General features: G+C 38.5%; 1 protein-coding gene across 3 annotated transcripts in view; it reads right to left on the reverse strand.

Annotated features, from left to right (window-relative positions):
* tll1 (tolloid-like 1) overlaps nucleotides 1-26,931 on the reverse strand; it is a 76,176-nt gene that overhangs the window by 5,979 nt on the left and 43,266 nt on the right. For 2 of the 3 annotated variants that reach the window (XM_017717438.2, XM_017717437.2), the window contains exons 10-20: nucleotides 25,839-25,954; nucleotides 25,367-25,469; nucleotides 25,058-25,174; nucleotides 24,194-24,339; nucleotides 21,696-21,891; nucleotides 20,556-20,681; nucleotides 19,309-19,469; nucleotides 17,708-17,888; nucleotides 16,208-16,321; nucleotides 13,851-13,976; nucleotides 3,589-3,716 (exon numbers count right to left, since the gene is read on the reverse strand). In XM_017717438.2, coding sequence (XP_017572927.1) covers nucleotides 3,589-3,716; nucleotides 13,851-13,976; nucleotides 16,208-16,321; nucleotides 17,708-17,888; nucleotides 19,309-19,469; nucleotides 20,556-20,681; nucleotides 21,696-21,891; nucleotides 24,194-24,339; nucleotides 25,058-25,174; nucleotides 25,367-25,469; nucleotides 25,839-25,954 — 1,514 coding nt within the window. The remainder of the gene's footprint in view (nucleotides 1-3,588; nucleotides 3,717-13,850; nucleotides 13,977-16,207; nucleotides 16,322-17,707; nucleotides 17,889-19,308; nucleotides 19,470-20,555; nucleotides 20,682-21,695; nucleotides 21,892-24,193; nucleotides 24,340-25,057; nucleotides 25,175-25,366; nucleotides 25,470-25,838; nucleotides 25,955-26,931) is intronic. The other variant, XM_037532767.1, reaches the window with a different exon arrangement.

The raw sequence follows: 26,931 nt of genomic DNA on the forward strand, positions 1-26,931 counted from the left end.
CTAATGTGCTGCCTAATGTGCTCTTATTACAGTGTACTGGATTCTTAAACTTGTTAATGGACAAATTTCTGCTATTGGTCTAATATCTCCTATTACAGTGTATAGAAATGATTATTTTTAGTTTATAGAAGTGTTTACTGAGTATATTTCTGGACTTATCTCCTATTATAGCACACATGAGTGTTTTTGAGGTTGTTTATGGACTAAAATCTCCTGTTAGTTAGTTTATTTGACTGTTTATTAAAGCTGTTTGTAGACTACTGTTACCTTCTGCTATGGTGTATGGGGATGTTTGTGTTATGTATCCCATTAGCAGGTGTTGTGTTGAATCTAGGGATATTTAATGCCTGATCTGTATGCAATACTTGAATTCATGATCGTGCAAAACTCAGAAGCACGTGAAAGCAGTGGTCTTGTCAGGAACAAGAACTGAGAGAAAGCATGGATAAGATGATGGATGATAATGAAGGCACACCTTCTGAACTGTAGTCAATCATTATTTGTCTCCCAGTTAGTTTAATTCTGCTTGTGTGGCATAAAAGCAGTGCATGATGTTCCTCCAAAGTCACTTCCTCTGAGCACTTTAGTCATGAACACTGAACATATGAAGACATGTTTTCCCAAATGTCTTATTCACATGCTTCAATAAATGTTTTCAGCTTGTCTGTTTAGCTACAAATTAAACACAAATGCAAAGCAGCTGCAAGGGGCCATGTGTTTCCCCTTAGAGACAATGCTGTAATTGGTGAACAACTTCTAAGGCTTGAAAATGGTCATTATTCATCATTATCATAGCAGATGTTGGGTGAATATTGGTTGTGGATTAATTGTAACATGCACAGGTAAAGCAAGTGCTTTTATTAGCTCCAGGATCCTGTAAATCTGAGTCCATTTCACCCTTTTAACTGCAAGGAATTGCGGGCATTTCCAGATGTCCATACCTTACTCTTGTAATGTCATACATTTCCTGAGTAATTTATGATAGTTTCCTGAATAATAAGATTAATAACGGAATCATAAGCCTGGAGAGTAACAGGTTCAAGAAATAGCCTACCAAGTAAAAGGCTCTTACACCCCACTGATCAGCATCACACACTGGCCTCAGGCTTAATTGAGTTGTTAAGTAGTCTCAAGTAGACTTGCTTATGTGGCTTCAGACACTGTATGGCAGACTGTTGTCTATAAAAATCAAAAAACACCACATCACTAAAACCATCCACCTGGAACTCTAAATCTTGTCTTGTCTTTTGTCCTTTTTTAAAGATGGTTTTCATGTGGCTCTCTGGCCACATTTCTTAGCTTTCTCTGCCGTGTGTGCCTCTCTCACACTACTGGGCCATTATAAGTCACTTAACACCCACACCCAGGCCTCTCAGCAGCTGTCCTGTCAGTGCGAGGTCAGCCATGCTCCTACTGTGATCCCCTTTCCCACAGGAAGTGACTAGAGCTCCTGTTCCCTTTTGATCAGGGGCAGATGGACCCAGGAGCTGTCCACTAACATGCCATCTCTGACCCCTCTGGCCAGGAGGGACGTCCTGCATAGAACTCAAGTGTGACACAGTATAGAGTCATAAAATATGTCAGGGGGATTTTCTGGAAACAGCTGTTTATGGGAGTGGGTGATTTATGAGGTTAATACATTCAGTGTGCATTTATTCATTTGAGTAAAAGGAGACAGGGGTGTTTTAGCTATGATCAGACGTGTGTGTGTGTGTATATATATATATATATATATATATATATATATATACACACACATAACATATACAGAAGACGCATGGATAAAAGTCAAAACTGACTGGCAAATTTTGGTGACAATAATTAGGTTAATACCCACCCACTTTCGAAATCTTTCTCTACTCTGGCCTAACTGACCTTTTGGGTTTTACGTATGTCTTGTTTGATGTGTCTTGTGATATTCTAAAGCAATAAGTCATAAGAGGCTACGTGTTACTGTGGTTTTACTGTGGGGGCAGTCGTGGGCTGGAGGTTAGGGATCTGGCCCTGTGACCGGAAGGTCGCCGGTTCGATCCCCAGGGCCGACAGTCCATGACTGAGGTGTCCTTGAGCAAGACACCTAACCCCCAACTGCTCCCCGGGCGCCGTGGATAGGGCTGCCCACCGCTCCGGGCAAGTGTGCTCACTGCCCCCTAGTGTGTGTGTTCACTAGTGTGTATGTGGTGTTTCACTTCACGGATGGGTTAAATGCGGAGGTGGAATTTCCCTGTTGTGGGATCAAAAAAGTATGAAAAAAAAACAAAACGAAGCTAAATCACTTGTAACACACAGCCTCAATTGGCTTCCTGCTTATAAAACAAGAAAATCTGGTACATTTGTAATAATATTGTTGCTAATATATGAGAAAAATGACATATTAGCAACAAAAAGAAAACATAACAAGTTAACATAACAGTATATTACTTAAAGTCATTTTGGACGGTTTCTGTTGGTCCACCTGTCATGGAATTTTGACACAATGTTAATTGCACTGTAAATACTCAACTATGAATACATGGAGATACAAGGTGTTCAAAACAGGAACTATTTGTTCTATAATTATAATTTCAGAGCTCATGAAGAGAAGGTAAATCTGCATGAGTGCAAACAGTTTCAGGAATTTGTCCAACCAAAGAAAGTCAGAAAAGCGCAGAGAGAGCACAGTGATTCATTCTATTTTTGTTCCACTTGGACGTCTTTTGTCTGTTTCGTGTTCATACTTCAAATGAACCACACCTGAGTGGTCCTCCTTGGTAAGTCTCAGCCTGCTTGTTTGGTGCACACCAGAGTTTGAATAGCATAATTCTCACCAGAGTAATCACACCAGTGTTTGTCAAAGTCGCTTAATGTGAAAAAAATGACATCGAATTTCAGCGCCTGCAATATCTATGACTTTTATGGGTTAAATATGAAAAAGATCAGAGTATGCATGTGTATGTGAGACAGATTATACGTGTGCATACGTGAGAGAAAACCAGAACGAGTGTGCGTGCTGGCCTGTCGAGAGCATTAGCCTGCAACCGTGAGCACGCTCTGATAGGATTACGATTGTGTGATAACGTTGCTGATCTCGTGTGCACAACACGCTTCCCTGTCTCTCTGTCCTTAACTCTCCAGGTTAGTGAGGAGCCTCAACTTTATTCCAGTTCTGTCTGCATTTAGCAGCACACCAGCATACTCAGTTTAAAAAAAAAAACGTGACAAACCCGTCTAGTACAGGAGCTCCACCATGACAAGAGTAGTTGTAAATCTACAACAGTGGAGAGACATACACTGCATAGCTAAAAATAGCAGTGACTGTCATCTTGAAGCCTTTATACATTTTAAAAAACAGTATACCATAGAGTGTTAGAGTATACAAATATACCATATATGTGTGTAAGATTTAGGATTAATTTACTGGATTTGGGAAGCAGACATCCATAGTGCTCTACTGTTTAATGCTGTTTGATGTATTGAGATATATTGTTTGACATAAGCGTTCAAGCATGTTATAAGCAGATTATGCATGTGTGAATAATAGTTTTAATAGAGGCCTCCACATAAATGTGTGACTGTGTATTGGAGGCTTTTATTAATGTAGTCACTTACAATTTTGACACGGTGGCCCGGCGTAGCGGTGATGTCCCACGTGCATTCCTTCCTGCTGGGGTATTTATCAGGCCAGTTGGGGCTGCTGATGGTGCCGCTTGGGCTGTGGATTGTGTGCTCACACTCAGCTGCAGGCCATGAACCAAACAGAAGGACAGACAGAAGGGAAGAAGGGATGATGCACAAAGAGAAAAAGAAGGAAACGAGGATTAGAAGGGAAAAAGAAAGACAAAGACATTGGGGCAAATAAAGTAATAAAATTAAAAATTCAACTGAATACAATTAAAAGCTAACACAATATCAATATAATAATTGTTCAAATGAGCTCCAGTATGAGTAGAAAATTCATCTGATCTAAACAAGTGCTGTACTTGAAAGGCTGGTGCAAGTGCACAAGGCTATCACTAGTTTTATACCGCTGATGTTAACCGAAGCTTTAGGAGTCTAAATTTATTGTGATTTACATTGCATAAATAATTTAAATATAATTGTTGGAGATGACATATTGGTCAATGGTTAACTGTAGCAGGCCGAAAATACTGGATCAGATATTGGATTCTGTAACAAATCTGTCCTGACACAGCATACGCTCATATTGTATAATGTGATGTCAGCTGTGTAGTTCTTCCTGTGGGGCAGCAGAATGATTTCCCAGTTGAGCAGAGCATGATAGCCTACTTTTAGATGTTTTAATGCTTCAGTTAAAATCTCATTTTAAAGCTTAGTAGTTTTTAAAGAAAATATCAGACCTGTGTTAGTATTGGTTGACACTCAGGGTTTTCATGTCACTTGTTTCAATGAGCTACAACTGAGAAATAGCAGCATGCTTTAGGACCACTAAGGGTTAACTTCTGTCATTCTTCATGGTAATAGGGAAATGTAATCTAAGCCTTAGAAAACTCAAACAGAAAATATTGACATGGCGAGCCAGGGCCTGTCATAACCAGCCTCGGACAGCACCAAACTGCACAAAAGTGGAATTGCACTGATTTTTGAAAATCTTCATATAATTAAATCAATAAAATGTCTAAGAGTTGTTTGATGTGATGTGCTGCATTCTGGAGAAAACTACTGAGAAATGTTCACAATGGTGATGATAGGAACCAGACATCTGAAAAGTTTAATGCCTCTAAAAGCTACACTGCAGAAAGTTATAACACAAAATGATTGTGAATACGCTGCCTGCTGATGATGTGTTATACATTGTTTTGTAAGCTTTAAGATGATTTTGGCCTATAATGTCAGGGAAAGTTACACCCAAAGAGTTCATACTTGCCACTTTTGTCACATTTTATCATTATCAACATTATACTGTATATATAACCTGGAAGACATGTGTAGGTTCACTACATAGTAAATAAAATGGTTATGTTGTGTTATTGAAATTGTGACCACTGGTTGCTCTCACCAGAAATCAGAGTCAGTAAGTTTCTCTACAATGCATCCAAATCAAACCACTCTGAATGACTTTGTTTTCATCTCAACCACTGAATCATGCAGATATTTTAAAAAAATCAGTGGAACTAAACCCTGTCTTCACTGACGAGAGCTCAATTGCGCTCTTCTACTGGAGTGGTCTTGGTAAGAATGTGTTCTGAACTTTGGCTCAGAACCAGACTCTGTTCCAGTCTCAGGCTGCTTAGCCTTTCCTCAGGCTCCCTGAGCCAATACGGTCACCTGAGATGCACCTTTAAGAGACCAGTGTACTTCCCTTCAGAGCTTCCTTTCAAAAAGACTTTAATCCTTAGAAGCCGTAGTAATTGTCAGCATAGTGTAATTCTATTAACGCCACATTTTTATTTTCAAGTAGAAGAAAAAACATGATTTATATTTTTGCCACATTTTTGCTATTTGTTGATATTGAAAGACACAAACCTGTTTGCAACAAACTGTACAAGTATTTCAACCCCTTATATGGCGAGGACCCACCAGCAGGCCCAAAGTGTTTTACACAGCTATGTCTATAACCTGAGAATAGCTCAGCAGTTTGCACTGAAGTCCCTGTAGTTACTGAATAATACACTTTAGTATGTAATTAGCGTTGGATTTTAAGGGGTTAAGACAGATTCTCTTTGTTCTCAGCTCCAAGAAACAACAGAGTTTCTCCCTTAGGGAAAAACCGAGTCAAGCTGATGAGAAGCTCTCGGCCATATGTCTTAAAACAAAAATAGGCTGAGATCTCCACATTAAAAGAAGGCCACCCCACCCTCTAGTTTAAAAAGATATTAGTCACTAGTCAAATCATACATTTATGTGTGTGTGTGTGTGTGTGTGTGTGTGTGTGTGTGTCTGTCTGTCTGTTTGATTCATTACACTCAAGGCTACCCTGACAAGGAACCTGCTGTGACGCAAAGGAACTGGGCCAGACAAACATTTTCACTAAAACCCTGCAGACAGAAAAGACGGAGCGTGTGTGTGTGTTTATGTAAAATGTGGGTGATACAGTCTTTCACTGTTAACCCTGTCTTACCTAACATCTCATCAACAATATGTTCAGAGTAAGGATGCATGGAAATTTTGGCCACCAAAAGAGGCTGAAAACATCAGCAAATAAATGAATGATTAAATAAATAGGTCTACAGTGTTAAAGCGATATACTAAATAAAATATTGTTCGGGATTTGGCTTTGCCGCTAATGAAAATGAGAAATAGTGACCTTGTGTTTGCTTTCCTGTGTCAGACAGTGCAGACGTGTTTAAACAATTTGAGTGACAGCAGGCAGTAAAAATGTGGAACTATTTCAGTTTTTAACTGGAACATTAAGCAAGATATTTGTAGTTGTAACGGGGAGCGAGGAGGTGGACGCATATACAGAGATAAGCGACGTTTATTAAGGGCAAATCCAGGGTCATGGTCGGAACGGTCCAGGTTCATATAGCCAACACGTAGAGATCGCGGGACAGACATGACAATAAAGAACACAGAACCTCAAACAAGAATGAAACACTACAAACAAACAGATACATCTAACAAACAACAATGCAAACACCAAAGAACAGCCAAGACAAGGGGCAAACACAGGGCTTAAATACAACAATGATGATGAGAGTCAGGTGGAAACAATCAGGGGCGGAGTCACAAAACAAGGGGCTGGACTAGGATCAACACACAAGCACATGGGCCAAACCAAAACACACGCACATGGACTGGGAGGGGCCAATCGCGACAGTAATCAGTAATAGTAGAGGTATTGAAAGCATGCACACTAGGGGTTTGAAAAACCATTTAATAACATGACATCTGGCGTGATAGGCAGAATAAAGCAAAACAAGGAGCAACAAAAACATCCCTGTGAGCATGCTGACAAAATCTGTTTACTTTTTTTTATTTGAAATAATAAAAAATTCACAAGCGACATTTTAAGTCCTACTGGACTTTTTTTCTATTCTTTTTTCTTCATTACACTGAAAATTCTCAATGGTTTTCAGCCAAGAATTTGAATCCTTTTGCATTGTGATAGTTTGCACACACATTCAGAACAAAATTGAGATTACTCCAGAAACGCTCTTTACTGATATGTTTCATCAGAGTAACAATAAAAGGCGACGTATAGTGAAGTATATTCCTAGTCATATGTTTGCCTGAAAGTGGTAGTTTGTAACAGAAATATTGTTAGTTTACATTCTATAAATACTATAAAAGATACTTGTGCATCTGTTATACAGTGATAGAAACACAGAAGCACACACAAAGTTCCATTACGCCAATAATGCACATTTACTGCATATTTTACTGTGGCCAACGTGGACATGCATGTGCTGTAACTCCTTTGTATGAGTTAAAGGGGCCATCGCCAAAGTCTCTGAATGGATCACAGATGAGACACTTATTTCAGTAGAGTTAAAGGACAACAGTGAAGTCAGGAAGAGTCATTTGGGCTAAATGCAGAATCAACAGCTCCAATACTAATCACTGTTTTTGCATATAACACTCCACACCACACATACCCAGTACACACACACACACACACACACACACACACACACAGATAGACAAATGCGTAAATCTGGTTAAGCCTATTCTTCTCTCCCAAATTTAGGTCAGTGTCCATTAGAGCACAAAGGTATTTCCACCCTGAGGTCAGGACACTCAGGAAATCTATTACAGAGTCGCTGCCTATGGCTCAAACACTCACCACACCGAACGCTGAGGCTGAGGGCACTGTTGATTTGAGCATGTGCCATTAAGGAAGTAATGCATTGAAAATTTACTCAATTCAAAGTTGTACATCGTTTTCATGAGGGCTGCAACAGATATTCAAGAATACATTAATAGCTCAATAAATCTGACAATTAAACTAACCCACACATCTGTGGAGAAACAAATGTTTGTTTATCAGTCTTAATGGTTAAGACTGTTGCCAGTCCTGCACACCAGACCCACTGGAGATTGGCACAGGCTGCGAGACATTTATAATGTGTGGCAACATACAGGTTTTAACTCCAGATGCAGTCCAAATAAGTTTCCTACAGCTCCAGACTGCTAGCTAGCTAGTATGTTCACAGTTGCATTTGAGATGCAGGTGAGAGACATTGCTGAAAATCCACATGGCTGAGTTCAGTGTATGCACTGGTCTGAAGTAGTGCTGAGCTTAAAAACCTTGATCAGTCCCACTAAAGTAAAATATGACTTGAGTATTTCTTATTCTTATAGACCCATGTTTCTTAATCCTGCTCCTGACGACCCACAGCAATGTATGGTTTAGAGTATTCCTGGCTCAACTCACCTGATCCAGCTCATGAACAGCTCAATAATCAGCTGATGAGCTGCATGTGTGTATTGAGTCAAGGAATACATGAAACAATGCAGTACTGTGGGTCACCAGGAGTAGGATTAAAAAGCATGTTATATGAATATTTGAAAACTCAAGATTATACTAAATAAATAAAAAATAATATTGAATTTTTATATTAACTGCAAAAATGATTACTACTACTATATTGACATTTAATCAAATATAATATTAGATGACAGATATTATTCTTGTGATATTTATTTGTATATTATTTATATACAATATTATAAAATATTATAATATATTTTGACTGAACAAGTGACTGGTCTGGAAAAAAATGCAAGCCAGACATGAGCTAGCTGGTCCTGTTCATATTTTCATTGCAAGTCAACATAAAACCTCTTTTTGAATGTATCCATCACTAATAAAAAAAACAAATAAATAAAAAAGCTTCCAACAGATTTTTTTCACAATATTTTTGTTTGATTATTCAATCAGGAGAATTGAAGGAGTTCAATACCTTCAGTACTGTTTTATATTTGCTTGCCTTTAAACATGTTGTTGAAACAAGGGACTTAAATCTTGTCATAGGATGTGGAAGCTTGTGTGTTCAGTTGTGTGGGTTGCAAAAGGTTGGTAACCTCTGCAACAGAATATTCAAAAAGGAAAATATATGATAGTTGCGGTCCTAGTTTACACATTAATAATCTATATACATCAACACAGTTACTGCTAAAAGTAAGTCCAAGAGAAAATGTTGCTGTTTAATATTTATTCATGTGGAAATGATGTACAGATTTGAATCAAATTAAGTGCATTACATACCCCTCAGATTAAAATAGAGGGGCAGAATACATGCAAGTCAAATGTGCGTCTATATGACTGTGTATATAGGGTGTGTACATGTGAGCCTGTGTGTGTGTGTGTGTGTGTGTGTGTGTGGAAGTCAAACTCCATATAAGTAATGCTCCGTGTATCAGCCTGTAGGCATCTGTGTTGCTCCAGAAAGCCTCTCTCTCTGTTCTACATTTCACCTGGCTTTTCTTCTCTAAATAATCCACTTAAAGCAGGCTTCCAACTAAAACCCTCATTAGAGAATATTTCTTATTTTAGACCAGGTCCAGTACATTCAATAGTTGGTTTTGCACGTTATAATATGCACATTTCCTTTGTAAATGGTAAATGCAATTTACTGAATAATGTGGAGTTATGTGATTAGGGCCAATATGATTAATGAGTGTTTAATTAGCATTACCATACAAAAATAAAAGCTTGTTCAAGGGTGGTTTCTGACTTTGAAAGTGTGCTGGTAATTTGAACATTGTTAAAAACATTGTTTATTCACTCAAACTTTGTTCCAACATACACAGTCTGGACCTCAGTTGTTTGCCCTGTATCAGTCAAAAGCTTGAACAAATATATGATTCTCAATTAATCTGAATTAATCCTCCTGATCTCCTTATTTATCGTTTTTCAGTAAAATATTTTTTTTCTGGAAAATATGTTGTCTTCTTGTGGTAAAAATTTATCACCCAGTTATCGCTCAAATGTGTACATTGTTATTCTTTTTTTACAAACTTTGATTACTCAATTAACCATCAAATATTCATTAGATTACATTATTATTCAATAATCAATAGTGACAGCCCTTATTCATAATACTTTTTAGAATAATAATAATAATAATAATAATAATAATAATAATAATGGCAAAATTATAAAGTAACACATATGATGTTGGTACACACAAATACAGGCCTTTTACCAAACAGAGCTATTTATGGTCTGTTTACACCCTGCATAAACATGCATATCAGATCATGTTCACATTCTACCACATAAAAAGCCAGGTGTAAACACATCTAGGACCCATTGCAAGGGGACTGCAATCGGATCATTCAAACCACGTTTGAAGGTGGTCAAAGATGGATCTTGGCCACATTTAACAAGTGTAAATGAATGCATTTTTGATATCTGTTTACAGTTACATGTGTGGAAATGTGTCTGCTCAGTGCTGAGTTGCTAAACAAGGCAACGATACATAGAGGATACGTGACGCTTAAGGTTAAACCCAAACAAAAAGTCTTCAGGCTCTCCAGGCAGATGAAAGGGGCCAGGCTGAGCTTATCCACTCTTACAGTAAGAGGGAAAAGAGTAAACAAAATAAAACAAAAATGGCGCACATATTGATGTGCTTTTCACACAGGAAAGTAAAATCGGATCTCATATGGTCAAACTGGGGACACACTTTAGTGAAAAGTGTACATAGAATCTGGCCAAAGTTTATACAGACACAATTCAGACAAGAAACATGTTGATGCAAAGTGTTACCAGGCTCTTAGATCCACCTCACCTCAGAACACAGACACACAATGAACTAGTTACCTTTCAACAAGGCACACATTAGTAATTACGATAACAGGTAACACTTTACAAAAGGGCAGTATCTGTGTTGCTTAATGACCCTTTCATGACATCGTATATAAAGCTGGACAAACTTTTATGAAGAATTAGTCCAACAAGTGTCAGTTGTCATAGAGGCTGCTTTGATCCATTTTGTACAACGTTTGCAGGATGAGCCTTTATAAATGTCTACATTATGTCAGTAGTCATGAAAGGCTTATGTTGATGTCAGGTAATCCTGTGAATGCTGCCCTACATAAAGTGTTACAGTAACGTGACAAGTAGTTTATCCCGCCCAGGGATCAAACTGGCAGTCTCCTTGTTAAGGACCCAGAACGCTATGGGTTAAGCCACTGGCCAAGCACAAGAAGGTGGGCTCAAGTGCAGAGCAGCAGAGACTCAGAAAGGAACGTATATGCAAAGAAAACCAATAATAAGTCCTCAGGGAGAACAGAAGACTAGATGAAAAGCTCAAGAATGTTATTAGTCAAAGGCAGACTCAAACCTCTGAATTGAAATGCTGGAGCATGGCACTGAAGGGGATAATATTGACAATGAATTCAAGATGCCTCAAAATAAAAACCAAATATTACCTTCTTTATTTATTTTGATTTATTTGCCTCATTCCTCTTTTTTCTTTTTGATTTCTGGGAGTAAGAAAACGCAAACTTCTTTTTTAATACTTACGCTGAAGTATTTACTCAGTAAAGACAAAGAACCACAAAATCCAAAACTCAAGAGAAAATTCATACCAGTACTGGCTTAGTCAGAAAGACGTGCACATGGCGGTGTGAACTCAAGACTGAGCGGACAGCTGACTGTGAGCTTTCCTTAAGTAAGGTGTTCAACAGCTGACACTGATCAGCCCTAATCAGGTTCTCTTGGTTCTCTGTGGTTTTCCTAGTGGCTGGAGGTGGAGTGGCAAGAGGCCAGAATGTTACAGATACTGAATAACGTAATTATTGTGTGGGTTTTGGTTTTCTTTTGTAATCTTTAAATTTCACTTCAGTTCTAAGTGAAAACATTTTGTGTGGTGAGCATTTCAGAAGTAGTTTCTAAACTTTATCTTGTTTCTAGAAACAAATTCAGCTAGAAACAAATTCAACTTCATTATTTAAATTTGTCTTTGAAACAGTTCTAAAAAATATTCTTCCCCCACTACCACATTATGTTTGTAGGTAGGAGATATTTTGTGATTTGAATTTGATGAAATGCTATTGCTGTGTTTAATCTTGCTTTGCAGAAAGAAAAAAACATCCTTTACATATTTGCCAAGTGTGTCATTTGTTGACATTGAAACAGAAAAAAATCATAAGTGCAGACTCAAATCTCTTGATATAGAATATAAATCAAAGATTAATTACATTTATTTTGTAATGAACTATGTCATTAATTACACAATTTCTTAATTGCACTTGAATAGTACAGCAAAACAAAGTAGTAATTATCAACTTTTAAGGGTTAAAACATTTAAGCAGAAGCCTTTAGATCGAGAAATTGATAATTATACTGTCTGTTGTGTGTGTGCAAACTTTTGACTGGTGTTGCAGTTTAGCAGACTAAAAAATTGCAATGAAGTCCATGTTGTTACTGAATAATAAGCCTTATTTTTTGAATAGTTAACAGTAAATTACCTGCAGTTATTATTTGGGGAACTTACCTGATATTCAATTAACCTTTCAATTTTAAAACAGCACAGTATGCTTAATTTTTGTAATTACAAATGTTTTTGTAATGTAAAAAATATATAAGTTGCACAAAACCCACTCATATGTGCACACACACACACACACACACACACACACACACACACACACACACACACACACCAAGAAAAACAGAAGCAGTACAGGGTCTTTGAAGATTCATGAAAGGCCAGATGTTTAAAATCAAATTGGGTTAACTGCCCTTGAAGAGACACTGAGGTTTTCATGTGTGTATGTCTATACACGTGTATGCGATGTGCATATGTATGGTTGTGTGTGAATGTGTCTGTATGTGTGTGTGTGTGTGTGTGTGTGTGTGTGTGTGTGTGTGTGTGTGTGTGTGTGTGTGTGTGTGTATTCCAGGATGTCGCTGGTTTAACTTCTCGACCCTGACTCTCTGACTCTGGAGTTGAAAGCATAATATCTCTATCCTCCTCTCCCAGGTCTGTCTGTTTTCCTTTATAAAGACACACACACACACACACACACACACACACACACACACACACGCTCCACATGGGAGAGAAGCTGCTTTAAATTTTCCAAACCGCACGGCCACGTTAAAGACATGCATAGCAGCGAAGCTCTCACAGCATCATGAAAGGCAGCACTGCACCATCCATACACACATGACCTAAACACTTCAACATGCTGGAGAAAGGCCACAAAGCCTGCGCTGCTACAGCAGAAGACCTTTTAATGACAACTGAAAAAACAGCCTGGTGCATAGTAGCCATGATTTGAAGCTCAAATTGTGTCTGTACTTTTGTGTAAGAAATCACATAATCCAAGTCTTTTTGAGATTACTGAACAACTCAACTTATGATGCACATCAGTTTCCACTACTTGTTTGCTACACTGGCCTTAGAGCTCCAGTGCAAAGCTAAAAAAAGAAACTTTGACCCTGTGAAACTGAGCATCTGGCCAGCAATTCATCCTGGGAATTTAGTGATGGTCACTTAAACTCTTATAAATCTGCCACTACAGGAATTCCAGCATGTACATGTCCACGCTTGTGAGAATGAATTGTTTCAGTATGTTGAGTTGGAGCTTTCGATGTGCTGCTGAGTTTCTATCACTGTACGAAAGCTGTACGAGGCTTTCTTTTTGTCTTATCACCTCAGCAAGAGCTTATTATTGATATGTTTCAACAGTGTAATTATAAAACATGACTGATGTTCGGCTTCTAAAAGGTTAAAGAAATGTTATGCTTGATTGACTACAATTGAGGTAAGATTTAAATATGAGTTTTTGGCCAGTCTATCAGTTTTCTGGGCGGTCTATCACTTTGAAGGCTGATCACAGCAACTTGAGTCTTTTGAGCCTTTTAAGTGTGAAAAGCTGAGCTGATGTAAAGAAGATGGTAGTACAACGATGGCACCACATTGTAACCGTTAAACTGTTGTGTGTGTGCGTACCTTCTTTGCAGTCATGTTTGTTCTCATGCAGAACGAAGCCGTTGCGGCACTGACACACGTAGCTGCCGATGGTGTTGATGCACTCATGCTGGCATCCGCCGTTATCCTTAGAACATTCGTCCTTATCTAACACACAACAGAGAAAAACACCACGGTCAGTCGGAGAAAGAGAGAGAGGGAGACACGTCTGAGATGACAAAACGAAAAGTGACGTCTCTCAGATAGATTACTGTAAAAAACTTCTTCAGTAGTGGCTGTTTTATGAATAAAGCAAACCCCAGTGTGAATATTAGTGCAGGTACCCCAAAGGCTTCTATGCTAAACAGCTTTTTACAATTATTTTATGCAATTCTTGAACACAAGAATTTCTTTTTGACAAAGCAAAGGCAGAAAAGAAGTGTATTTGTTACATGTGATAAAAAGTCAATCCGTTTGACCTGTAACAAAATGAAAGTGAAAAAAATCGTGAGACAGTTCATCCCTCTTTGAAAGCAAGAGGACAGAACAAGAGTGCATCCCCTTAGAAGAAAGAGACATGAAAGAAAAAACAAGGTACACACCAAAAGTAATACCTGAAGGTTAATAGAAGAATGGATACATGTAATGTATGTGGCTCTGTGTACGTACTAAATGGGAATTCTGCTGAACTTTTGAAATTTCTTAATTCAATATAAAGATATAACCAAAGTTGTTCAGTGTGGTTTGATATGAAATGGTTCCCTGTAGAGTATATTACCAATTCTTAACTCTTTACAATCGATGTGACAGCAAGCAGGGGGTCACGATATAGATATAACACAAATATAGACATTTTATTTGCTAAGCAAAATTACCAGTGAATCTACACATGTCTCTGATTTTTTATATGCAATGATGAGAATGAAAAAATAGTGATAAATGTGATAAAGTAAATAAGAAAATAAGGCTGTATCTCAAAACTATCATAGAACAACATCTTGGACATCAGGCAACATGTTTGTGTTATAAAGAGATGTAGCTTCTAGCATTAAATTCTTTGGACATCTGGTTTCTATCACCACCACTGTGACCAGTCGTGACTCAGTAAATTTCTGTAAAACAGAGCATTTCACATCAAACCACTCTGAATGACTTTGTTGACAGCTTAACCATTAAATTATGCAGAATGTTTTAAAAATAGATGGGAAGGTGCTGTTAATTCATTTCAGACATTCTCCAGTACAAGTGATGGAACTAGAACAGCTAATCCGCCAAACAGAATCACACATTTAAACTAGATCTAGACTTGCTCTTCGTTTGCTTTGCCCTGTTAACGCTGAATTACGACCACAATCTGCAGTTACTAAATGACTTTTATCGGTAAATTGCTTTGATCAGGAGCTTGTAGCTTGTACTGTATTTCCCTTCAGACACAAGCCTTACTTATTGGTCCTTGTATTTTACCATGACTAATTCTGCATTATCAAGCTATTCTGAATGCTCTGCTGGCTTCAAACTTCTGACCGCACAGACACAGTCACACACACACACACACACACACACGCGGATTAAGAGTGTGTGGGAGGCCTGCCGGGACCTCCCCAAACCTGCTGGCACAGGGCCAACAGAGATCTAACGTGGGAGCCTCCTGACAATGACTGAGCTGCTTTTCACATTCACTCAGCTCATCCATTCAATGAGATTCTCTCTCTCTCTCTCTCTCTCTCTCTCTCTCTCCATCTTTCACATATTGTATGCCTTTGTCTCTGTAACCCCTTTCTGACTGTCTCTTTCTTTCTTTCACTCTTTAAATTGGTCCTCTGTACACCTTCATTCAAGTTTATCACCATCATTTTCCAGATCTTTGAAACCTTCCAGTGGCTTGTTGCAATGAAGATTTACGATTTAGTGCTGTGTTATTAAATATATCCATATATCTAAATAAATACTACTTTCAACAATCAAATTCAAACCTAAAGCTCAAGGCCTGCTTTCTGTTTAATACATTTAAATAACACTACTTCAAGCAATAACACTACTTCAAGTGGTTTAGGAAGCATAGTAAAGGCTCTAATGGAATTAAATATGTTTAAAAATCATCGATTCACAGATACTGGCTGTTAGTGAGAAGAAAGCTGTGGGATGAAAGTCAAGATTGCAAAGACCACCCATTAGTCAGGAAAATAAATCCACAAGAAAAAACAATGTTTTGAGTGTTATGGGCCAACCTTAAACGAATCAATCTTTCGATTGAATCTGTCATTAGATCAACAAATGCCAAAAAGACCACACATTTGTTGCCATAGAGATAGTGTACTATTTCCAGCACTGACTATGGAAAGCCCAGAGGACACAAGGGCCAAACCGTTGCTCAGAACCAATCAGGGAAGAGGCCATACCTGTGACCTGCCCTGAGGCGGCCTGTCGGCCAATCAAACGGACAGAGGGAGGTGGAGCTACGTCCTGGCAGGACAAAAAGATAAAAAGTCGCTGCATGCAGGAGGCGGGCTTATCTGTAAAAGAGAACGCCCCCAATATCACACACTTTACATCAGTAAGCCTCAGAAGTCACAGTTATCTGCAGAAAAACAAAGCCATATTGTAATTTTATATGAATTACTTCTCACTAATAAGTGTAGATCCTAAACTTTCAATCAATACCACCTGTCAATACCAGAGAAAAATCTAATGTAAATGTGATTCTTTATGTACTAATGAAATAAATTACTGGGCAAAGTCAGAGATCTCTCTTCATTTATTTAATTTCCAGTCAAAATGCCCATTATATGCACCTTTTTGAGGAGATATTTATTAGGAGAAGATAATCCACTTACATAAAGAAAATAAATGAAAAAACAAGAGCTCAAAAAATAATTAAAAGATAAATAAAATTGAGCTCCTAACAACTGTGCAAGACCCAGAAGACCACCAAAACAAATCTAAAACAATCCACAGGTGTTTCTCTCCATCCTTCCACTAAAATAAAACAATTCAATGCTATGAGCCTTAATATCACTGAATGGGTTTGGATTACTTGATTTATATTACCTCATAAACTTTGGTGGTGTGAAAAAATATCTTCTAATATCTTCTAAATATCTAATTTCTTTGAAAGCTGAAAATAAGTCTCCCAAAAAAGAATGACAGCAAATTAGGGCAAGCACTAAATAACAAAAATAATTATGTTATGTTGGGTTTTCTGTTTCTCCTGATACTGGAAAATTAATAACTTGTAACTAATGGCCATTTTGACTGGAAATTAAACAAATCATGTACTGTAATTATGTTTAAATAATTATGCAAATATATACAAAAATATTGCAATAATAACTCCTGACTTCTAAGGGCTCTTACTGAAAACAACTTAACATTTTAAGTGCACCAAAAAAAGTAGTTCATTCTTTCACACATCCACCTAAAACAGACAGGTAATGATTTATAGCATAAGCAACTTGCAAACTTGACAGACACCCAAATTTTCTAAATATCTGAAGATGACTGGGGTGTAAGAATGTGTAAATCCAAACCCTGCTCAATAAAAATCTCTCCAGTACTGCAAGCTTCTCAGGACACAGCTCTGTGAGAAAGGACAGGGTTAGCAAAACAGCACAACTGATGAAAATATTTGAAAAACCTTTTGAAATCCACACCGAAAAACATTTATGAAACCAATCTTGGGCAGAAATGAAAAAACACAAGATCAAAAGACTTCGGAGGTTCTATCAGGTCCCTAATCTCCTGCTGGAAATAAAAAACCTTCTCTCATAGGCCAGGTCCTCGCCAGAGTCGGCTTGTTTTCCGCAGCTATGCTGATTCTCCATTAGTGGTAAGAGAGGGTGTGAACCTTCACGGTGTCATGGTTTGGTCAGTTATGGGTTTGTGGACACAGTTGGTCTTACCGGAAAAGAAGTGAGCTTTGAAGCCTTTCTTGGAGACGGTGTTGTCTGACTTGAACTCGATGCGCATGTTGTTGTACTGGGAAGTGATGACCTCAGGCACCTCCGTGCCACAGTATTTCCCATGAAGCTTAGAGTCTGACGACAAGCCGCTCCGCACTTCCACAAAGTCGTACTTACACACCTTCAGAGACAGAAGACAAGCAAACAGGTTACAGAGTATATCAAACATAGCCTCGTTATGTATGCTGCATAATTTAGCAAAGTTTAGAATCACTGTTTTCAATACTTTAAAAGCAATTTGCTGCATAAATATATATGAAATGATTTATAAGGATTCAAATAACTTATATGAAGCTGTGAAAACTTACATAAAATGGACTATAACTGGGAAAGACCACATGACTACAAATTTACAAATTACAAATGTGAAACGACAGCTAATATATTATAATCGGACCACTGGGAAAAAACATCTATTGTAACTGGGACACCCAAGTTCCCACATGATTAGATGTGACTGAATGGCTGAAAAATTCCCACACAGAGATTTATACTTGATTAAAAAAGTGTCCGCCCTTAGAGATCCAAATGTTGGCGGGAATGTACATACACACATTAGTGGTTGACATTAAAATTCTAGGCAAAGATTCAAGTCATTTGACTTAATTCACTGAATTTATTATGCTTTTTAAACTGTTCACTGATTTGTTTCGTGTTTCAGGACTGTGAAACAGCACATAAACCACAGCAGCATCAGTGACTAAACTAGAAGGGGAAGTTTGTGAATAACGCTTCAAGAGTTAAAGCAGCTGCACAACATTGTTCATTGTTTTGGATAACTTAATAGGGTTTATATAATAATTCCAGGTAGTTGCTATGGTCTTGCTACAGTGTTGCTATGGTGTAGCAGCTTAGTGGTTATTAGGTGGTTGCTAAGTGTTGCTAGGAGGTTGCTATGGTATCCCAGATGTCTGATAAGGTGTTGCTAGGACATGCTATGATATCCCAGATGGCTGCTAAGATATTGCTAGGCGGCTGCTATAATATTTCAGGTGGTTTCTAATGTGTGCCCATAAGCACTATTCAGGATCTACAATCCTGCAATGTTTTGTGGTTTCCAAAACCTGGCCCTTGAAAATGGTACAAAACGTGTATAATATTAAAACTATAAACAGCTTTGTCAAGCCTAATTAATGAACAGTTCTGCAAGCTAATGAATATACTATGTGAAAATTCTGATTAGGCTGCATATAAAACTCTTTCAGAAGTAATCAAATCATTCCATATGAATTTAAAATGCCTTGTAGTCAAACTAATAAACAAACGAATCACCCTAGATGTGAATTCCTTCAACTCTCAACATGGTAGTAATGTTGCCCTAGTATTTTACATCATTTTGAAGGAATCTTTAAAGGAGTTTCACCCAAAAGATTTTCATATAGAACAAAGTCACAACCTACCCAACATTCAGATTCAATCCACAGTCAAGAGATACATTATATTTGCATATGTTCAGTTCACCTTAAAATGAGACGCAAATCTGAGAAATGTAAAACTTGCACTTAGTAACTTGTACTTGTGGATAACCACACTGTCCCCACCTCGTTCCCCTCCAGTTCGAAGGCTTCAAACTGCATGGATATGCGGTACTGTGTGGGGGCGACCACCTGCCACACGCAGTTCTTATTGGGAGGGTATTCTTTAGGCCAGCCTGGGGTTGTGATCGTCCCATTCAGCTTAGACAATAAACCTCCACAGGCAGCTGAGAGAAATAGAGAGTGAGAAAACATGGCATCTATCCTGCATTACTTAACATGTACTTAACAGTGCCAAAGTTATTCCAGTGGCACTGCAGTGACTCAGACTGTAAAGTACTAATTAGAGGCGAAAAAGCTCCACAAAACATATGTGCATGTGGTTGTGTATATATATATACAATGGCACCAAAAAGTTCTTGGAGACTTTATCCATTATATATAGTATATTAACCATGAATAATCTTTAGATAATATAGATAAAATGTTTAACAACATAATTTTTATTTCAGATAAAAAATACTTTTAGCACAAACTGATGATAGACTCTTTAACTGCACTAAGGCTACTGTAAAGCCCCAGGGGGAAATGTGAAAATCCGGGGCTGTTTTTTACGGTGGTGCCAGTGAGCTTGGGTTCATTGATGGGATCAGGAACTCGGAACTCAGAGGTGGCTGTATCTGGAGAGTGGTAACAGTGTGTGAGCCACTGGGCTTTGTAAAGCCACTTTAACACATGGATTTAGCAGTAACAAAATAGAAAGGTGTTAAGTGTGAATGCAAGCCCTTTAAAAGTGCATGAAACCCAGTAAAATTCCTGTGGAATTATTTTCAACTTCTGTGCAAAAGTGATGCAGCATGGCCTGTTTTTACAGCCAGGTTTTTGGTTATTGCAAGAGAAAAAAGTCAAGGCAGTGTGTTCCTGATGAGAATATCAATTCCTTTTTACCAGGATTTTTGTGGCAAATGTGATTTAAGGTATAAAGGCTACTTGTGTGGGAGATGCAGTGACGTCCCAGGGCTTGAGTGTGAAAGAGTGTATATGTTGGTGTCTGGTAGTGAGTAGTTTCTGGTGTGTGTTTGGTTCTGTGTGACTGTGTGTATGTGTGACTGTGAGCACTTTAGTGTGCACACTGTTTGTTCCTGTTGTTTTCCTGTTGACTGCGGATGTTTTCTTCGACCGTTTAGGTTGGTTGAAGCTTCCGCTGAGTGTGTTTGGACCAGACAGGCGGAAACACCTGCTCACAGTCACACTCTCACACTCACACACACACACACACACGCACACAAACACACGCACACAGTTTCTTTTACCTTCACAACTTTTTTTGTCTGGGGCCAGTTCATATCCAGGATCACACGCACACTTGAAGCTTCCCAATGTGTTCACACACCTCTGCTCACAGCCTCCATTATCTGGCTTCACACACTCATCCTCCTCTAAAAACACACAAGCACACACAGCCATGGGTTAAAAAGTAAGAAGAACACACTGTGCACAATAAACCTTATTAACTCCTTTAACAATATATTGGTCCACAGTTAAATTTCTCTCTCATACTTACACGTTTTTCTTTCTTTCATAGTAGTTGCTAAACAATTTAAAATCTATTAAAATAAAGGTCCTCTTAAAATAAATAAATGAGCTGTGTGAGTTTAAATAACCTTTTCAAAGTTTATCCTTCACATAACATAAAGCAGTTGTTTTTCCTAACACTAATCCACCAGTTCAGACTTTAAGGACTTAATTAAGGACTTCTGAAGAAGATAAATATCTAGAGCAGGTGTGGTTGGCAGTATACGCCACTGGAAGGTAGATCTCCAGGTCCAGGGCTGGTGTGAAGGTTTGATAGGAAGAACCCTTAAATTGATATAGATGTTCATATTCTTATATCACCTTTTCAGACATGATTCTTTATTCAACAAAAAGTGGGTGTTCTTTGGCATCACTCAGAGAACTCTCTGTGACTCTAAAAGTCTAGTTAGTAAATAAGCCCTCGGATTAATAGCTCAAGACGTATAAACTGAAACATGATGTACACATTTGAATCAAGCAAGTCCATTACATCATTTCCACATGAATTTTGACTTTCAGTTTACTCATGTTTTGCAGTTACTGTGCTCATTTCATTGATGTGGAAATCATGTACGAGCATCACTTTTTTCACTGTAAAAGAAACAATACGCACAAAAGACTTTGCTTAAAAGACAAGAAACAAAGAGAAATAAGAATAATAAACACAGTTAAGCCACTTTAATCAGCATGACAAATCAAATTGCTTTTAAGAGTGAAATTGCATCCAGAGGAAAACCACAACACTTGAGTTCTTACAGAACTGATTTGCTGAGCTTGTATTTTAAGTTGTGTGTGTGTGTGTGTGTGTGTGTGTGTGTGTGTGTGTGTGTGTGTGTGTGTGTGTGTGTGTGTGCGTGTGTGTGCGTGTGTGTGTATACCTTTAAAGAAGTTAGCAGCAAAGCCAGCTTTATTGACAGTTCCATCTGAGACGAATTTCATCCAAAGTGTGTTGGAAGTGGAACGAATGTCCTCAGGTTTGTCATAGCCGCAGAATCGACCAATCAGAGGGCTGCTCTCAGATAGGCCGTCACGCACCTCTAGGTAGTCATAAGCACAGCTGTCATGTCTCTCGATCTGCACATACACACACACACACACACACACACACACACACACACACACACACAAAGAACAAGAAAAATCTACATTAATGACAAGTTTAGAGTCACTTCTTATAATTATTTTTATATAGTATCTGGATTATATTATGAACAAGACAAGGCGTTTTACATGTATTGTTCAACATTCACATGTTTTGGAAACAAGTTATGAAATGACACTGTAATTATGTATCCATAATAGAAATAGAAAATCTTTCAGTTTAATCATCTGCTCTTTTCATCATTCTGAACAAATGTTTTTACAACATCAGAACCAGATTTTTACAACATCACTGAATGTGTTTGGTTACTTGGATCAAGAGAAGCAGAAAATACAACCAACTTTTAAGACTGAGCTTTGAATGTGTGGAAAAATGTCTTTGCAGATTTGTTTGAAAAACGTAAAGCATCTCTCGCAAAAAGAATGGGAGCTGTACCTAAATACTGATAATCTCTTGTTAAGGCTTTTGTTTTTCACTTCTAATGTTGAAAAGTTAACTTTTATTCAGTGGCCGTTTTAATTGAAAGTTAAGTAAATGAGAAGGTGGTCTGTTGGAGGTGAATTCTAACTGTATAGTACATGAAAACCACACATCTTCTGTAATATAAGCATTAGATGTATACACACACACACACACACACACACACACACACACACACACACACACACACACACACACAACCCCTCAATCAGCACCCACAAAATGCATGTGCAGAAACATAAACATATCATGTGCTATTTGCATTATCGTGCCAACAGCACCTTAGGTGTTACAGCCTAAGGAACATTCCAATGAAAACAGGATCTCGCATACCAGACGTACGAGTCTACTGGTATGCCAAGGTCTCTGGGTTAGCACTGTGTCTTCCTCTTGAATTGTGTGTGTGTAGGAGAGTGAGTAAATGAGTGTATGAGTGTGTGTGCAGGTAAATGGAGAGAGTGAGTTTTACATCCTGTGTTTGTTTGTCTCTCTTTCTCTCTCTCACACACACACACACATACACACACACACACACTCTTAAACAGTCCTGATTGAAAGGAGAACCCTTTCCTCTTTACTTTCAAAGCAAGTCTATGACCTTTCCATGCACTACAACCTATAAACATGAAAGAGCAAACCCTATACAATGCATACATTCCACTATACACACACACATACACTCACACCACCATAACTGAATGATATGGACAAAATACTACTGTGTTTATACTGATACCGACTGTATTTGCTGTAGAACATTTGCAGATACATACTAAAAACACTGGTTGAATCTATTCTGTGATGTTGGTTGAAGATTGGCCTGCATTATTTTATTTGCTTTATTTTTGGGGAATTTTGCCCAATTTTTCCCCCCAGTTTCATTTCTGCCAGTTCCACCAGGGCTAACAGACTTATTTGACTACTGCAGAACCTCATATATCCAAAATGGTAACTTTACAGGAGAAGGAAAAACACTTCATTTTTGTCCACTCATCACAATTTGTCACACTCTGCAAAGGGTTTAAAGATTATCTGAATATCTACTAAATTCAATTTTCAAACCTAACCTTGAGACAAAACCTAAAGCTAACCCTGGAGATAATCCTAATCCTAACTTTCATCTTAAACCAAAACCGTTAACAGTTTAATCTATTCAGTGTTACTAATTTGAACATCTATAAATGATCTGTTGGGCTCTATCCACATAAAGTGTGACTCGACCTGCTAATCAGGTTTCCCCCTAGGCTAGCATGTCCTAAGAGACACATGAAACGACATCTTTTCAAATTGCTGCTAATGCACCATCATTGGACAGCTCAGCGTACTTGGACAAGAATACTAACGGCTAATTCTGTTACATCAGATAACTGTTGGCTAAATCAAGTAATGGAGAAAGAAGGACATCCACCCAGAGAGAGCGAGGCCTTGAGAGAGCAAACACCTTGATTCCTCAAAACAGTCTGTGGAGACTATGACTGGTCAGCGCACAGTGAAAAACAAACAGAAAAAAATGTGACAATTTATTGGACAATAGCACAATAACTATTAGCACACTACACATGATTCAGCCCTGACAGACTCACACATCAAGAGTATTACACATCACAGACATGAGCATGAGTTTAGTGACTTGGCGGAGTCTTAATCAGATTATGAGAGTGAGCAAAAGGGGAAGTGAAAAATGTGACAAAGTAACAAGGGAAAGCACTCTCGAGTTACAAGATAGAAGAGGATGAAAATACAATGTTACTACAACAAAGTGACATTATTTGGATCCTAAAGTCTCCTTTGTACCTCAAAGGCCTGAAAGCTGAGGCCCACGTTGTAGCCCTCAGACACAGTGATCCTCCACACGCACTCCTTCGATGGCCTGTAGTCGTCAGGGTAGTTTGGAGATTGAATCTGGCCCGAGTCCTTACTGATGTCACCTCCACAAATTGCTACGGCAGAGAAAGAGAAAGATTACAAGCCGTTTTAGTTTGTGGTACTTAATGCTTAGTTCATGTTGTAACTTAAGTCATTTGAGCTTCATAGTCAGCACAAATAAATGAAGCTAAATCAACAGTGTTAAATCGGGTACCTTCTGAGCCACACCTTAGCACGACTAAGCATTCTGGCTCATTAACACAGCTGAAGCAGTTCATTAGTGAGTTAGCAAGGCCTTCATGAACTGAATTCAGAAGACAGAAAATGCTAAGCTCTGTGGACCTGCGATGCAAAAGGAACACCCTGGAGGGCGTTTATATATATTTATTATAAAGACCGAGATCAAAAGTTATTAAGGCTAAAGATGAGACTACATGGCACGAATTTTGTGTCTGCCTTAATGGGTTAAAATCCTTTACATGTTTTACAAAAATCCTTCACGCTGCCACGTTTTGATTTGACGTTGTTGACATTGAAACACAGAAAAATGTTTGAATGTAACAGAATTCAAACTGAATGCAGTAGCAATTCATCGCTTACATGATTCATTCTGTAATTATTTAATTGCATTTGGGTTAAAGACTTCTGACAGTTACTATGTTCAGTCTTTCCTAGTCAGCACAAATAAGGAAAGCTAGAGCAGCTCAAGTGACCCAAGGAAATAAACTCGAATTCTCTGATTTCCCAGTGCAGCTTTGTGAAACGCAGTCACATTACAGGACCAAATCCCACCTTCATAAACGGCAGCAAAGCCCTTTCCCACCCAGTTACTGCTGCTGCGGAACTCAATCCACATCCGACTCTCAGTGGAGATCAGCATTTCTGGAACCTTATCACCGCAGAAACGGCCTGCACACACACACACACACACACACACACACACACACACACACACACACACACACACACACACACACACACACACACACACATCCATAAATAAACATTCAGAGAAAAAGAACATATCAAAAATAATGACATCTAAAGATCATTATCAGTAACTGTTATTAAGTTTAGTTTATTCCAAGTGATTGTTTGTACCTAGCAAAGGGGCTTTCCTCCAGTATCCATCCCGCACCTCAATGTAGTCGTACCAGCACAGGCTGCTCTTGTACAGGTCCATCGTGGTGAAGTTGAGCACTATCTGAATACGGAGAAATATGAGAAATACAAGAGTTATAAAGCATACAAACACTTGCTTGAAAGCACTTAGAAGTCAGTGTTATCACCAGTGATAACAAAAGCATATTGTTGTATTTATACTGTTTCTAACTTGTATCTCATAAAAGAAGTGGAGATTCTGTGACCTTAATTCAGTTGATAGTGCAGATTCTAAACTTTCAATCAGTTTGTGTTAGTATTTCACAAACGTTTTGATACAGAGCATAGTTTGAATTTAACATGTAATTAATTATATAAATATGTTATGAACTATGTGATTATATAGCCAAACAAAGCAAAACTAGATCTAGACTACACACAAAACCAAACAATAGACAGACACGTGTGATACCTTCTCCCCAGGTGTGACAGAGATCCTCCAGACACAGTGTGTGTATGAAGGGTATCCGTTTGGGTAACCAGGAGATGAAAAGTTCCCCATCGAGTCCTGCAATGTCTCACCACATGCTGGGGAAACAGAGAAAAGACACATGATTAGACTCACAAGGTGAAATGACGTACAGTAGCAGACAGACTTGGGGTACAACTGATTGAATGTATGCTTTCCAATTTTTTTACCCTGATTTTAGCCTTGATTTGGTCTGTGCTGGCTGGATTCAGTCTGCAGATTTTGAGGCAGTCAGAGTAAACAGTTGGGTCAGAAGATGGAGTAGTGCTGAGAGGCTTCTGACCAGTCAAAGTGTATCAGACTCTGGTTTTAATCTTCTAGTACATATGCCAATGAAAACCACCAAAAAATAAAAACAGCAAATATGTCAAGAACGGCCGGGTGACCGGGGTCCTCTCTGTGTGGAGTTTGCATGTTCTCCCCGTGTCTGCGTGGGTTTCCTCCGGGTTCTCCGGTTTCCTCCCACTGTCCAAAGACATGCAGCCAGGCCAACTGGACGTGCTAAATTGCCCCTGGGTGTGAGTGTGTGAGTGACTGTCTGTCTGCCCTGGCGACCTGTCCAGGGTGTATCCTGCCTTCCGCCCCAATGACCGCTGGGATAGGCTCCAGCACCCCCCCGCGACCCAGAAGGAGAAGCAGCTTAGAAAATGGATGGATGTCAAGAACAGAGATTCAATGTCTAGAAGAGCTTTTTCATTAATTGGGCTTATGGCAGTGGTACAGTTTAGTGCCTCTAAAAACTCATCTCACTCGTGTTTCGTGTCTTCTTTACTGCTTTAGCGCAAATTGTGGTGACATTAACAACAGCAGCAAGTTGCTATACCTCCATGTTTGCTTTGCAATCTGCATCTTCTAGTAAGGGGACAATGTGTGTTTCTGTATTCAGCCAGTTCGATTCAGTTCAGCAACAACTTACAAGTTGTGTAGAGCCTGATTCACAGTTTTCCAGCCATAAAAAAGACAAAAATCAATTGGAAAGCAAGATGCCCAGTCTTTTTATAATGCTGTGAAGCTCATGTAGTGTATCCAAGATTTA

Source organism: Pygocentrus nattereri, chromosome 22, assembly GCF_015220715.1.
Source record: "Pygocentrus nattereri isolate fPygNat1 chromosome 22, fPygNat1.pri, whole genome shotgun sequence".
Classification (NCBI taxonomy): Eukaryota; Metazoa; Chordata; class Actinopteri; order Characiformes; family Serrasalmidae; genus Pygocentrus; species Pygocentrus nattereri.